General features: G+C 40.7%; 1 protein-coding gene across 1 annotated transcript in view; it reads left to right on the top strand.

Moving 5' to 3' along the window:
- Nucleotides 1-16,322, top strand: part of SLC5A2 (solute carrier family 5 member 2) — a 47,571-nt gene that overhangs the window by 31,044 nt on the left and 205 nt on the right. The window contains exons 10-14 of the mRNA XM_056552343.1: nt 3,116-3,223; nt 8,737-8,887; nt 8,953-9,121; nt 9,417-9,632; nt 15,865-15,928. Coding sequence (XP_056408318.1) covers nt 3,116-3,223; nt 8,737-8,887; nt 8,953-9,121; nt 9,417-9,632; nt 15,865-15,928 — 708 coding nt within the window. The remainder of the gene's footprint in view (nt 1-3,115; nt 3,224-8,736; nt 8,888-8,952; nt 9,122-9,416; nt 9,633-15,864; nt 15,929-16,322) is intronic.

Raw genomic sequence — 16,322 nt, 5'->3', positions numbered from 1 at the left:
CGGGAGAGAATTCCACAGTCTCACTGCTCTTACAGTAAAGAACCCCCATCTGTGCTGGTGTAGAAACCTTCTTTCCTCTAGACGTAGAGGATGCCCCCTTGTTATATATACAGTCCTGATATATTATATATATTATTAGGTCTCCTCCTTGTTATATACACAGTCCTGGGTATAAATAGATCATGGAGAGATCTCTGTACTGTCCTGATATATATATATTATTAGGTCACCTCCTTGTTATATATACAGTCCTGGGTATAAATAGATCATGGAGAGATCTCTGTACTGTCCTGATATATATATTATTAGGTCACCTCCTTGTTATATATACAGTCCTGGGTATATATAGATCATGGAGAGATCTCTGTACTGTCCCTGATACATTATATATATTATTAGGTCACCTCCTTGTTATATATACAGTCCTGGGTATAAATAGATCATGGAGAGATCTCTGTACTGTCCTGATATATTATATATATTATTAGGTCTCCTCCTTGTTATATATACAGTCCTGGGTATAAATAGATCATGGAGAGATCTCTGTACTGTCCTGATATATTATATATATTATTAGGTCTCCTCCTTGTTATATATACAGTCCTGGGTATAAATAGATCATGGAGAGATCTCTGTACTGTCCCCTGATATATTTATATATAACAAGGAGGTGACCTAATAACTATGTATACAGTCCTTGGTATAAATAGATCATGGAGAGATCTCTGTATTGTCTCGATATATTTATACATAGTTATTAGGTCTCCCCTAATCCTTCTTTTTTCTAAACTAAATAACCCTAATTCTGATAATCTTTCTGGGTACTGTAGTCCTCCCATTCCCCATATTACCCTGGTTGCCCGTCTTTGAACCCTCTCCAGCTCCACTATATCTTTCTTGTACACTGGTGCCCAGTACTGTACACAGTATTCTATGTGTGGTCTGACCAGTACTGTACACAGTATTCCATGTGCGGTCTGACCAGTACTGTGCACAGTATTCCATGTGCGGTCTGACCAGTACTGTGCACAGTATTCCATGTGTGGTCTGACCAGTACTGTGCACAGTATTCCATGTGCGGTCTGACCAGTACTGTGCACAGTATTCCATGTGCGGTCTGACCAGTACTGTACACAGTATTCTATGTGTGGTCTGACCAGTACTGTACACAGTATTCCATGTGTGGTCTGACCAGTACTGTGCACAGTATTCCATGTGTGGTCTGACCAGTACTGTGCACAGTATTCCATGTGCGGTCTGACCAGTACTGTGCACAGTATTCCATGTGCGGTCTGACCAGTACTGTGCACAGTATTCCATGTGCGGTCTGACCAGTACTGTGCACAGTATTCCATGTGCGGTCTGACCAGAACTGTGCACAGTATTCCATGTGGGGTCTGACCAGTACTGTGCACAGTATTCCATGTGCGGTCTGACCAGGAGTGAGGACCCTGATAAAAAAAAAAAGTTTTTTCCTGGAATACCCCTTTAATTCCTTTCGAACACAGCGGTGAAGCCATCTGGACCTGGTGATTTGTCGATTTTGCTTTTTTTGTATGCAGCACTGTACTTCTTCCTGGGTTAGACAGGTGACCTGTACTTCTTCCTGGGTTAGACAGGTGTCCTGTACTTCTTCCTGGGTTAGACAGGTGTCCTGTACTTTTTCCTTGGTTAGACAGGTGACCTGTACTTCTTCCTGGGTTAGACAGGTGACCTGTACTGGGGAGTTTACCTTATCACACTGTATTTCCCCTGGCATTTCATTTTCCTCGGTGAATACAGTGGAGAAGAATTTGTAAAATATATTAAGCTTTTTCCCGATCCCCGTTTATTATTTCCTCATTACATTTTTTTTTAAATGGCCAACACTTTCATTTTTAACCTTTTTGCTATTTATAAAGTTAAAAAACATTTTGGGGTTAGTTTTACTCTTTCTGTCTCTATTTTTGTGGCTTTTATCAGTTTTTTTTTTTTTTTTTTTTTTTTTTTTACATATTTTACTTTTTTCTCTCTTGTATGATGTCCACATGAGATGGTGAGGTAGACGCTCTGATAGGAATAGTGAGGTCCAGTGTGGCCTCCATCTTGTATGATGTCCACATGAGATGGTGAGGTAGACGCTCTGATAGGAATAGTGAGGTCCAGTGTGGCCTCCATCTTGTATGATGTCCACATGAGATGGTGAGGTAGACGCTCTGATAGGAATAGTGAGGTCCAGTGTGGCCTCCATCTTGTATGATGTCCACATGAGATGGTGAGGTAGATGCTCTGATAGGAATAGTGAGGTCCAGTGTGGCCTCCATCTTGTATGATGTCCACATGAGATGGTGAGGTAGACGCTCTGATAGGAATAGTGAGGTCCAGTGTGGCCTCCATCTTGTATGATGTCCACATGAGATGGTGAGGTAGACGCTCTGATAGGAATAGTGAGGTCCAGTGTGGCCTCCATCTTGTATGATGTCCACATGAGATGGTGAGGTAGACGCTCTGATAGGAATAGTGAGGTCCAGTGTGGCCTCCATCTTGTATGATGTCCACATGAGATGGTGAGGTAGATGCTCTGATAGGAATAGTGAGGTCCAGTGTGGCCTCCATCTTGTATGATGTCCACATGAGATGGTGAGGTAGACGCTCTGATAGGAATAGTGAGGTCCAGTGTGGCCTCCATCTTGTATGATGTCCACATGAGATGGTGAGGTAGACGCTCTGATAGGAATAGTGAGGTCCAGTGTGGCCTCCATCTTGTATGATGTCCACATGAGATGGTGAGGTAGACGCTCTGATAGGAATAGTGAGGTCCAGTGTGGCCTCCATCTTGTATGATGTCCACATGAGATGGTGAGGTAGATGCTCTGATAGGAATAGTGAGGTCCAGTGTGGCCTCCATCTTGTATGATGTCCACATGAGATGGTGAGGTAGACGCTCTGATAGGAATAGTGAGGTCCAGTGTGGCCTCCATCTTGTATGATGTCCACATGAGGTGGTGAGGTAGACGCTCTGATAGGAATAGTGAGGTCCAGTGTGGCCTCCATCTTGTATGATGATGTCCACGTGAGATGGTGAGGGAGGGGGGGCGGGGTATGAATAATGACGTCCCTGGTTTGGTTCTTTCAGATGAAGTTGCCTGTGTTGTGCCATCCGAGTGCCAGCGGATCTGTGGTGCGGAGATCGGGTGCTCAAACATCGCCTACCCAAAGCTGGTGGTGAAGCTGATGCCCCAAGGTGAGAATATCCGACCAGTCATGTCCTGTCATCCACAGAGAGATCCACAGTCTGGCCTCCTGGGGTCCTGTAGTAATTGTGAGACCCCCCTGACCCACAATCCTTCAGTCACCTCCCGACTAAGCATCAGGTGCTAAAGAGGGAGAGCGGAAAAAAAAATACTCCGCCCGTATTCACACCTGTAATATGGAGGAGGATTGTGTATTCTAGACACTAGGATGGGCCGACCACCAATCTAGAGAATCACGGAACAGATCACCAGGCAGGTCACTGAGCAGATCACCAGGCAGGTGCCTGAGCAGATCACCAGGCAGGTGCCTGAGCAGATCACCAGGCAGGTGCCTGAGCAGATCACCAGGCAGGTGCCTGAGCAGATCACCAGGCAGGTGCCTGAGCAGATCACCAGGCAGGTCACTGGACAGACAATAATATTTATTTATATAGCACCAACAGATTCCACAGCCACAATTCTGAGGTATAAATAAAGACAAATATCAGACATTACAATATTACACACTAAATAGTACTTCAGAAGTGAAGATCCTGATCACAAGAGATTACAGTCTATGAGGAGTGAGGATCCCGATCACAAGAGATTACAGTCTATGAGGATCCTGATCACAAGAGATTACAGTCTATGAGGAGTGAGGATCCTGATCACAAGAGATTACAGTCTATGAGGAGTGAGGATCCTGATCACAAGAGATTACAGTCTATGAGGAGTGAGGATCCTGATCACAAGAGATTACAGTCTATGAGGAGTGAGGGTCCCGATCACAAGAGATTACAGTCTATGAGGATCCTGATCACAAGAGATTACAGTCTATGGGGAGTGAGGGTCCTGATCACAAGAGATTACAGTCTATGAGGAGTGAGGATCCTGATCACAAGAGATTACAGTCTATGAGGAGTGAGGATCCTGATCACAAGAGATTACAGTCTATGAGGAGTGAGGGTCCTGATCACAAGAGATTAAAGTCTATGAGGATCCTGATCACAAGAGATTAAAGTCTATGAGGATCCTGATCACAAGAGATTACAGTCTATGAGGAGTGAGGATCCTGATCACAAGAGATTACAGTCTATGAGGAGTGAGGATCCTGATCACAAGAGATTACAGTCTATGAGGAGTGAGGGTCCTGATCACAAGAGATTAAAGTCTATGAGGATCCTGATCACAAGAGATTAAAGTCTATGAGGATCCTGATCACAAGAGATTACAGTCTATGAGGAGTGAGGATCCTGATCACAAGAGATTACAGTCTATGAGGAGTGTGGATCCTGATCACAAGAGATTACAGTCTATGAGGAGTGAGGACCCTGATCACAAGGGTCTACAGTCTATGAGGAGTGAGGGTCCTGATCACAAGAGATTACAGTCTATGAGGAGTGAGGATCCTGATCACAAGAGATTACAGTCTATGAGGAGTGAGGACCCTGATCACAAGAGATTACAGTCTATGAGGAGTGAGGACCCTGATCACAAGAGATTACAGTCTATGAGGAGTGAGGGTCCTGATCACAAGAGATTACAGTCAATGAGGAGTGAGGATCCTGATCACAAGAGATTACAGTCTATGAGGAGTGAGGGTCCTGATCACAAGAGATTACAGTCTATGAGGAGTGAGGGTCCTGATCACAAGAGATTACAGTATATGAGGAGTGAGGGTCCTGATCACAAGAGATTACAGTCAATGAGGAGTGAGGGTCCTGATCACAAGAGATTACAGTCTATGAGGAGTGAGGGTCCTGATCACATGTATGATGTGTATATGTGATGTGTATATGATGTATATATGGTGTATATGATGTATGATGTGTATATGATGTATGTGATGTGTATATGATGTATGTGATGTATATATGGTGTGTATGATGTATATATAATGTATATATGATGTATGTGATGTATATATGATGTATATGATGTGTATATGATGTATATGATGTATATGTGATGTGTATATGATGTATGTGATGTATATATGATGTATGTGATGTATATATGATGTATGTGATGTGTATATGATGTATGTGATGTATATATGATGTATGTGATGTGTATATGATGTATGTGATGTGTATATGATGTATGTGATGTATGATGTGTATATGATGTATGTGATGTGTATATGATGTGTATGTGATGTGTATGTGATGTGTATATGATGTATGTGATGTGTATATATGATGTGTATATGATGTATATGATGTATGTGATGTATGTGATGTGTATGTGATGTGTGATGTGTATGTGATGTATATATGATGTGTATATGATGTATGATGTGTATATGATGTATGTGATGTGTATGTGATGTGTATATGATGTATGTGATGTGTATATGATGTATGTGATGTGTATATGATGTATATGATGTATGTGATGTGTATATGATGTATGTGATGTATATATGATGTATGTGATGTGTATATGATGTATATGATGTATGTGATGTGTATGTGATGTATATATGATGTGTGTATGATTTATATATGATGTGTGTGTGATGTGTATGTGATGTATATATGATGTGTATGTGATGTATGTGATGTGTATGTGATGTGTGATGTGTATGTGATGTGTATATGATGTATGTGATGTGTGAGATGTATGTGATGTGTATATGATGTATGTGATGTGTATATGATGTATGTGATGTGTATATGATGTATATGATGTATGTGATGTGTATGTGATGTATATATGATGTGTGTATGATTTATATATGATGTGTGTGTGATGTGTATGTGATGTGTATATGATGTATGTGATGTGTATATGATGTGTATATGATGTATGTGATGTGTGTGTGATGTGTATATGATGTATGTGATGTGTATATGATGTATGTGATGTGTATATGATGTATGTGATGTGTATATGATGTGTATATGATGTATGTGATGTGTGTGTGATGTGTATATGATGTATATATGATGTATGTGATGTGTATATGATGTATGTGATGTGTATATGATGTATGTGATGTGTATGTGATGTGTATATGATGTATGTGATGTATATATGATGTATGTGATGTGATGTATATATATGATGTATATGATGTATGTGATGTGTATATGATTTATATATGATGTATGTGTGTGTGATGTGTATATGATGTGTATATGATGTGTATATGATGTGTGTGTGATGTATATATGATGTGTATATGATGTGTATATGATGTGTGTGTGATGTGTGTGTGATGTATATATGATGTGTATATGATGTGTGTGTGATGTGTGTGTGAGTGATGTGTGTGTGATGTATGTGATGTGTATATGATGTGTGTGTGATGTGTGTGTGATGTGTGTGTGATGTATGTGATGTGTATGTGATGTATATATGATGTGTGTATGATTTATATATGATGTATGTGTGATGTGTGTGTGATGTGTGTGATGTGTATGATTTATATATGATGTATGTGATGTGTATGTGATGTGTGTGTGATGTATATGTGATGTGTATATGTGATGTGTATGTGATGTGTGATGTGTATGTGATGTGTATGTGATGTGTATATGTGATGTGTATATGAAATGTGTATGTGATGTGTGTGTGATGTGTATATGATGTATGTGATGTGTATATGATTTATGTGATGTGTATATGTGATGTGTATATGTGATGTGTATGTGATGTATATATGATGTGTATATGATGTATGTGATGTGTATATGATGTGTATATGATGTATGTGATGTGTATATGTGATGTGTATATGATGTGTGTGTGATGTATATGTGATGTGTATATGTGATGTGTATGTGATGTGTATATGATGTATATGATGTATGTGATGTGTATGTGATGTGTATGTGATGTGTATGTGATGTGTATGTGATGTGTATATGATGTATGTGATGTGTGTGATGTGTATATGATGTATGTGATGTATGTGATGTGTATATGATGTATATATGATGTGTGTATGATTTATATATGATGTATGTGTGATGTGTATGTGATGTGTATATGATGTATATATGATGTGTGATGTGTGTGATGTGTATATGATGTATGTGATGTGTATGTGATGTATATATGATGTGTATATGATGTATGATGTGTATATGATGTATGTGATGTGTATATGTGATGTGTATGTGATGTGTATATGATGTATGTGATGTATATATGATGTATGTGATGTGTATATGATGTATGTGATGTGTATATGATGTGTATATGATGTATGTGATGTGTGTGTGATGTGTGTATGATTTATATATGATGTATGTGTGATGTGTGTGTGATGTGTATGTGATGTGTGTATGATGTGTATATGATGTATATATGATGTGTGATGTGTGTGATGTGTATGTGATGTATGTGATGTATGTGATGTGTATGTGATGTATATATGATATGTGTATGATTTATATATGATGTATGTGATGTGTATGTGATGTATATATGATATGTGTATGATTTATATATGATGTATGTGATGTGTATATGATGTGTGTGTGATGTATATATGATGTATGTGATGTGTATATGATGTATGTGATGTGTATATGTGATGTGTATATGATGTATATGATGTATGTGATGTGTATATGATGTATGTGATGTGTATATGTGATGTGTATATGATGTGTATGTGATGTTTATGATGTATGTGATGTGTATGTGATGTATATATGATATGTGTATGATTTATATATGATGTATGTGATGTGTATATGATGTGTGTGTGATGTATATATGATGTATGTGATGTGTATATGATGTATGTGATGTGTATATGATGTGTGTGTGATGTATATATGATGTATGTGATGTGTATATGATGTATGTGATGTGTATATGTGATGTGTATATGATGTATATGATGTATGTGATGTGTATATGATGTATGTGATGTGTATATGTGATGTGTATATGATGTGTATGTGATGTTTATGATGTATGTGATGTGTATGTGATGTATATATGATATGTGTATGATTTATATATGATGTATGTGATGTGTATATGATGTGTGTGTGATGTATATATGATGTATGTGATGTGTATATGATGTATGTGATGTGTATATGATGTGTGTGTGATGTATATATGATGTATGTGATGTGTATATGATGTATGTGATGTGTATATGTGATGTGTATATGATGTATATGATGTATGTGATGTGTATATGATGTATGTGATGTGTATATGTGATGTGTATATGATGTGTATGTGATGTTTATGATGTATGTGATGTGTATGTGATGTATATATGATGTGTGTATGATTTATATATGATGTGTGTGTGATGTGTATGTGATGTATATATGATGTATGATGTGTATATGATGTATGATGTGTATATGATGTATGTGATGTATATATGATGTATGTGATGTGTATGTGATGTGTATATGATGTATGTGATGTATATATGATGTGTGTATGTGATGTATATATGATGTGTATATGATGTATGACGTGTATATGATGTATATATGATGTGTATATGATGTATGATGACTGTCCGTATCCCCTCCCCCAGGTCTCCGTGGTCTGATGCTGGCGGTCATGCTTGCGGCCCTCATGAGCAGCCTGGCCTCCATCTTTAACAGCAGTGGGACTCTGTTCACCATGGACGTGTGGAGAAAACTGCGGCCGCGGGCGGAGGAGAAGGAGCTGCTCCTGGTGGGACGGTCAGTGACTAATTCTCAGAAGATGTTCTAAGCCCCGCCCCCGCTCATAGTTCATGTCTCCTCAGGGTGTGGACCGTCTGTCTCGTGGCCTTCAGCATCGCGTGGATCCCTGTGGTCCAGGCCGCACAAGGAGGTCAGCTCTTCGACTACATCCAGTCTGTGGCCAGTTTCCTGGCTCCGCCCATCGCTGCCGTCTTCTTCCTGGCGCTATTTGTGAAAAGGGTCAATGAACCGGTAAGATGGCGTCAGATGAGTCACGACCAGGACTATACACAACATCATGTGCATATGATCCGTCCCTCTTCCTGTCAGTGACCCCAGGCTGACCTCATGTAGTCAGCCATCAAGGATCGAGTCCCATCCAATACTGCCCCCTGTGGTCTCCTCTAGTAACTGTAACCTCTCCAATTCTGCCCCCTGTGGTCTCCTCTAGTAACTGTGACCTCTCCAATGCTGCCCCCTGTGGTCTCCAGTGTAGTCTGGGTATTACAGTGTAATTCTTATATATTTGCCCTGTTTCCTCCTTTAGGGGGCGTTCTGGGGTCTGGTCGGGGGGCTGGTGCTGGGTCTCTGCCGTATGGTGCCAGAATTTGTCTTTGGTTCTGGAAGCTGTTCGGCCCCCGGCTCCTGCCCGGCTGTGATCTGCGGGGTCCACTACCTCTACTTCGCCATCATCCTCTTCTGTTCTACCATCACCATCATCCTGGGAGTGTCTCTGTGCACCCCCCCAATCCCACAATCACAGGTGAGGGTCCGGATAAGATGGGGGGGGGGGGGGCCTCTGTATGTGTATATAGTTTAAGTGGGGGGGGGGGCTCTGTATGTGAATATAGTATAAGGGGGGGGGGCTCTGTATGTGTATATAGATATATACAATGGGGATCACAAGTTTGGGCCCCCCAGGTATAAATGTGTATTAATGTGCATAAAGAAGCCAAAGAAAGATGGAAAAATCAGATTACAGATTAGACATTCTTATAATATGTCACCAAAAGTTACATTTTATTTCCATCATTTACACTTTCAAAATAACAGAAAACAAAAAAATGGCGCCTGCAAAAGTTTGTGCACCCTGAAGAGTTAATATCTTGTACTGCCCCCTTTGGCAAGTTATTAACATTTGACCGCTAAGCGGTCACTAAGACCCTAAATTTCCCACCCAATATAAAACTTAACGTTTAATGAGCCAAGATTAAAATAACCTCACACATATTGATCCATAGTGCATTGATTGGCATGACACTGCATGCTATAGTAAGTGAAATGAAAAGATAGATTGTGGCTGCAGTCCACAATCTATAGTGTGAGACAATTAAAAATCTAACACATTGCCCGCCCGCCCGACGTTTCGCCACAGGCTGTGGCTTTATCAAGGGCTAAGAGGCAAATGGCGTGCAAACAAGCCTTGCAGGGGTTTAAATAACCTCCTGTCTCTAACGTCATTAGAACATGTCACTTCCTGTACTAACATGACATCTCATTGGTTACAATAACATGCAGACTAATGATTGATCGCTTCCTGGCCAATGAAATTTAGACCAGGATGCATCCTGCTATATTCATTTGATTGACAGCACCCTTGACCAACCAGCAGAGTCCATTCATACTTCTAAACTCCTCATTGGTGCCGGAAGCTGTCCACGTATGTGCGCCATTAGTCCTGCGCTAACTGATAGAGTATCCCTTATTAGAGCAAAAACTTAAAAAACATCTGGACAGTTTTTTAAGTGATATTAAAGAAAGGAAACATAGAAAATACGTACGAGACAAAAGGGATTTTGAAACAGGACAGATTTATCTAAAATCACAACAACAAGATTTTCAGGGTAACAGGTATACAGATATTTCTGATTCTGAATACTCAGGTACTGAGGATAGTGCTAACGTCCAGAGTGGCCCTAAGAGGTTTCACCCTAGATTGAGATCTAGGAGCAATAAGAGACGTCAACCTTATAGGAAAAATACTGGTACTTTTAAATCTGAGAATACCCCTAAACCACAAGGCCATTCACAACCATGCCCACCTTATACTACTCAAGGAGGTGGTCATCCCTCCATGCACTCACATGGATTATTATCCTCTGTTATACCCAATCCTGCAGAGGTACAAATGACCCCAATGATGCCTGGTCCTATAGCAACAACAGCTGCCCCACGGGCACCTGGCATCCCAACGATTACCCATATGGGAGGATTACCACAGAATCCCCCTCATCCTTTTTTAGAACCAGGGGTCCAATTGAGGGATCGCGACAAATGGGGATACAATCCAATTCCCAGACAATAACTGATGCTACCAGCGACCAATTGCAAATTTGTAACCTGTCATCCCTAGTTTTGAATGAACATCATTTGTCCGTATTACAAAAGGGGTTATCATTTACCCCTACACCACCTTGTAACATTTTCACTTGGACTAAAGATATAAATTTATTTGGCAGAAAGCTCGCTCTACACAAATTTCACAAAAACCTTGCTACTAATCCTGCTGTGAACAGACAACAAGATCAGCAAGTTGTTACTATGCTAGAACAGCTAGAAGAAGAAAGTGAGACAGGAATTGTCTCAGTTGAAGCTCCCTTCTCTAATCTTAAACCCAAGTCAAGTTTCACACCATCCTTGTCACAATACTCTAATATTGATACCTTCGTTAAGATGGTTACACATGAGATCAGTTCCCTAAGGTCAAGGACTCCCCATATTCCATCTAACTTATCTACGGAAGAAATCCGAGCACTTGATGAAATACAACAAAATAATGAGATTGTCTGCAAACCTTATGACAAAGGAGGAAACATCGTCCTGATGGATAAAAGTTATTATAAAGCTATGGTGATGAGATTGTTGAATGATAAAGATACTTATCGTAAACTTGACCATAACCCACTTCAGGAGTTCAATCAGAATTTACGTACAATTTTACAAGAGGCAAGAACAGACCAATTGATAACAGAAGAAGAATTCAAATATCTCTTTAATCCATCGCCAACAATAGCCACTTTCTACGCTCTTCCCAAGGTGCACAAACGGTGTTCCCCTATCCCTGGCAGACCCATTGTTTCAGGGTGTGATAATATCACACAAAACATTAGTCACTATGTAGACCAGTTCTTGACCCCCTTTGTTTCCTCCCTTCCGTCCTTTATTAAGGATACCAAGGATACTGTGAAGAAATTACAGGAGATCACATTCCCTCCAGGTACTCTCATAGCTAGTTTGGATGTGGAATCTCTCTACACAAACATCCAACATGAACAGGGACTTAATGCTGTACAACATTTCCTAACTACTAAAGGTCTTCAGTACACAGCACACAATAAATTTGTTTTGACTCTATTACGTTTTCTACTTACTCACAATTTTTTCCTTTTTGATAGACACTTATTTTCAGTTGAAGGGCACTGCTATGGGCACTCCTTGTGCACCGAATTATTCTAATTTATTCTTAGGGTGGTGGGAAGACACTCACGTTTTCTCTGACACTTTTCAAGAATTTAATTCTCACATTTTATTTTGGGGTCGTTATATAGATGATATATTGATTTTTTGGGACAGCACTACACAATTATTCCAATCCTTCGTTCAAGCACTTAACACTAATCATATTAATATGCACTTTACTTCTGAAATTCACGATAAATTTCTTCACTTTCTTGACCTCACTATCACCATCGATTCACTTGGTCACATTCACACTTCTATATATCGTAAACCCACGTCAACCAATAGTTTTCTTAATTGGAAGAGTTATCACCCTGTACCATTGAAGAGAGGTATCCCAATCAGTCAATATCTACGAGCCAAAAGGAATTGCTCTGATCCTCTTAAATTTCAAGAAGAATGTGATCTCCTGTATAGACGCTTCACCAATAGAGGTTATCCCAAGAAAGTCCTCCATAAGGCTTTTGCCAGAGCTAGGGCTACTCCAAGATCTGAATTATTACGTGATCACAATTTGGCTAAAGACAATAGTGGCCAAAAGATCATTAGGTGTATCAGAACTTTTGATCAACACAATCAAAAAATCATGAATATACTTAAGAAATATTGGTCTATATTACAGGTGGACAATGACCTTAGGGAGGTGATCTCTACTCACCCCTCTATAACTTATCGTAGAGGACCTAACATTCAAAACCAAATAGTTAGGAGTTTTTATGCAGAGGAGTCTGCATCCAGTTGGTTGAAATCATCAATCCAAGGATCACATCCATGTGGACGGTGCAATTTTTGTAAATACATGCCACGTACAAAAGAATTCTCTAATCCGATTGATAATCGGAAATACCAAATTAGGGACTTCATTACCTGTCAGACGATGGGGGTAGTGTACTTAGCCACATGCAACTGTCCTAAAGTCTGTGTAGGAAAGACAGTCCAACAATTGCGTAGGCGCATTTCAAAACATATAAGTACTATTAATACCTATCAAGATACGCCAATTGCTAGGCATATGAGGATTGTACACAATGCTCCCTTTGAATTACGTTTCTGTGGCATTACTCAGTGTAAACTGGGTCCGAGACGTGGCAATCTTAACACCAGACTGCTTCAAGAAGAAGCCCGATGGATTTGGAGATTAAAATCCCAAAGTCCAAATGGACTGAATGAAGGCTTCACCTATGCAGCCTTCTTGTAGGACAGGAATCACTTATTACAATTGATACTATATAGAAGAGCCGTTATGAGCCTTTTACTAATAATTACACTCATGATTAACTTCCGTTGATGATATGAATTAATTATGACTATACCCATGCACAACAAGATGAGTATTAGCTCCCTTTTTACTATTGATTACACGATCTCAGCGGTATTATGAATAATACTCCCTTGACTTGATGTTATACCATCGTTGCTAGGTTAGTTGCCCCATATCGCCAGATAGTAACTTACTTAGTGTTCTCGAATTAGTTTAGTGTATTTCTGCTGCGCAGTCGTGTGTTCACATTGAGTGGTTGTATTGTGTATTACAGTTTCTATAACAATAGCCATGTGTTAACCATATGCAATAAAATCGGCTAAGTGCCGGCGCATATGTCTGTCGCGCAGCTTCCTGACAGTGGCTGTATATGACTAAGTACTCGCGCACGTTCCTTTGCGCATCCGCACTGCGCATGCGTCCATACCGGAGGTTCGGGAATCTATCAGTTAGCGCAGGACTAATGGCGCACATACGTGGACAGCTTCCGGCACCAATGAGGAGTTTAGAAGTATGAATGGACTCTGCTGGTTGGTCAAGGGTGCTGTCAATCAAATGAATATAGCAGGATGCATCCTGGTCTAAATTTCATTGGCCAGGAAGCGATCAATCAATAGTCTGCACGGGATTGTGACCAATGAGATGTCATGATAATACAGGAAGTGACATGTTTCAATGATGTCAGAGACAGGAGGTTATTTAAACCCCTGCAAGGCTTGTTTGCACGCCATTTGCCTCTTAGCCCTTGATAAAGCCACAGCCTGTGGCGAAACGTCGGGCAGGCGGGCAATGTGTTAGATTTTTAATTGTCTCACACTATAGATTGTGGACTGCAGCCACAATCTATCTTTTCATTTCACTTACTATAGCATGCAGTGTCATGCCAATCAATGCACTATGGATCAATATGTGTGAGGTTATTTTAATCTTGGCTCATTAAACGTTAAGTTTTATATTGGGTGGGAAATTTAGGGTCTTAGTGACCGCTTAGTGGTCAAATGTTAATAATATTGGATTTACCCTCCACTCATAGGTCCCCCTTGTTGCACCCTTTGGCAAGTATCACAGCTTGTAAACGCTTTTTGTAGTAGCCGAGAGTCTTTCAATTCTTGTTTGAGGTATCTTTGCCCATTCTTCCTTACAAAAGTCTTCCAGTTCTTTGAGATTTCTGGGCTGTCTGTCACGCACTGCTCTTTTAAGTTCTATCCATAGATTTTCAATTATGTTGAGGTCAGGAGATTGTGAAGGCCATGGCAAAACCTTCAGTTTACGCCTCTTGATGTAATCCCCCGTGGATTTCGAGGTGTGTTTAGGATCATTATCCATTTGTAGAAGCCATCCTCTCTTTAACTTCAGCTTTATCACAGATGACATCAAGTTAGCATCCAAAATTTGCTGAAATTTTATTGAATCCATTTTTCCTTCTACTCGCGAGATGTTCCTTGTGCCACTGGCTGCAATACAACCCCAAAGCATGATTGATCCACCCCCATGCTTAACAATTGGACAGAGGTTCTTTTCATTAAATTCTGTTCCCCTTCTTATCCAAACGTACCTTTGCTCATTCCGGCCAAAAAGTTCCATTTTAACCTCATCGGTCCACAGAACTTGTTTCCAAAATGCATCAGGCTTGTCTATATGTTCATTTGCAAAGTTCAATCACTGATTTTTGTGGTGAGGACGTAGAAGAGGTTTTCTTCTGATGACTCTTCCATGAAGACCATATTTGTACAAGTATCTCTTTATAGTGGAGCAGTGTACCACATCTCTAGTGTCTGCCAGATCTTTCTGGAGGGATTGTGCAGTCAAACGTGGGTTTTGAATCGTTTTTCTCACAATCCTGCAAGCTGTTCTGTCTGATATTTTTCTTGGTCTTCCAGATCTTGCTTTAACTTCCACTGTTCCTGATGACTGCCATTTCTTAATTACATTCCGAACAGAGGATATTGACATCTGAAAACGTTTTGCTATCTTCTTCTAGCCTTCTCCAGCTTTGTGAGCGTCAACTATTTTCAGTTTCAGATTTCTAGACAACTGCTTAGAAGAACCCATGGTGCTGATTGTTGGGGCAAGGTCAGATGAGTCTGGGCTCAGGACTCAGCTCTGTAAAGGGGGCAGTGCATGCTATAAATTCGGCAGGGTGCACAAACTTTTGATCCCCACTGTAAGGGGGGTACTCTGTATGTGTGTATATAGTGTATAAAGGGGGAGCACTCCGGACAGGTGTCAAAGTGAGACCCCGCACTCTGTGAATATCACCTATCTTCTCTCACAGCTCCAGCGTTTGGTGTTCAGTCTCCGGCACAGTCAGGAGCCGCGGGAGGAGACGGCGACTTCAGGTAAGAGGCGCCATCACCCTGTCTGTGCAGAACATACCGTCTGCTCAGTAACGGGGCCCCTTCTGTCCAGGGCCAAGAAAAAATATATATATTTTTTAACAACTGTAACTCACCTAAATCTGCTGAGACGCTCACGTGTTTGGGTGGTGAAGGGTTGATAAACATCTTCTGTGGTCAGGGCCTCAGGTCAGTGTAATATTAGGAGACCCCCGCACTGAACCCAATGGGGGCATCCACTCCTGAAATGCTCATGATACTGGGGCTCCACCTGCATGTACCTGCCCTCCCTCTAGAACCCCCACTTTCACCAGCCCCACCCACCACCAGCCCCACCCCCAGCACCACCAGCCCCACCCCCAGCACCCACAGCCCCACCACCACCCACAGCCCCACC

Source organism: Hyla sarda, unplaced genomic scaffold, assembly GCF_029499605.1.
Source record: "Hyla sarda isolate aHylSar1 unplaced genomic scaffold, aHylSar1.hap1 scaffold_1537, whole genome shotgun sequence".
NCBI lineage: Eukaryota > Metazoa > Chordata > Amphibia > Anura > Hylidae > Hyla > Hyla sarda.
This window is presented reverse-complemented; position numbering and strand designations above follow the sequence as displayed.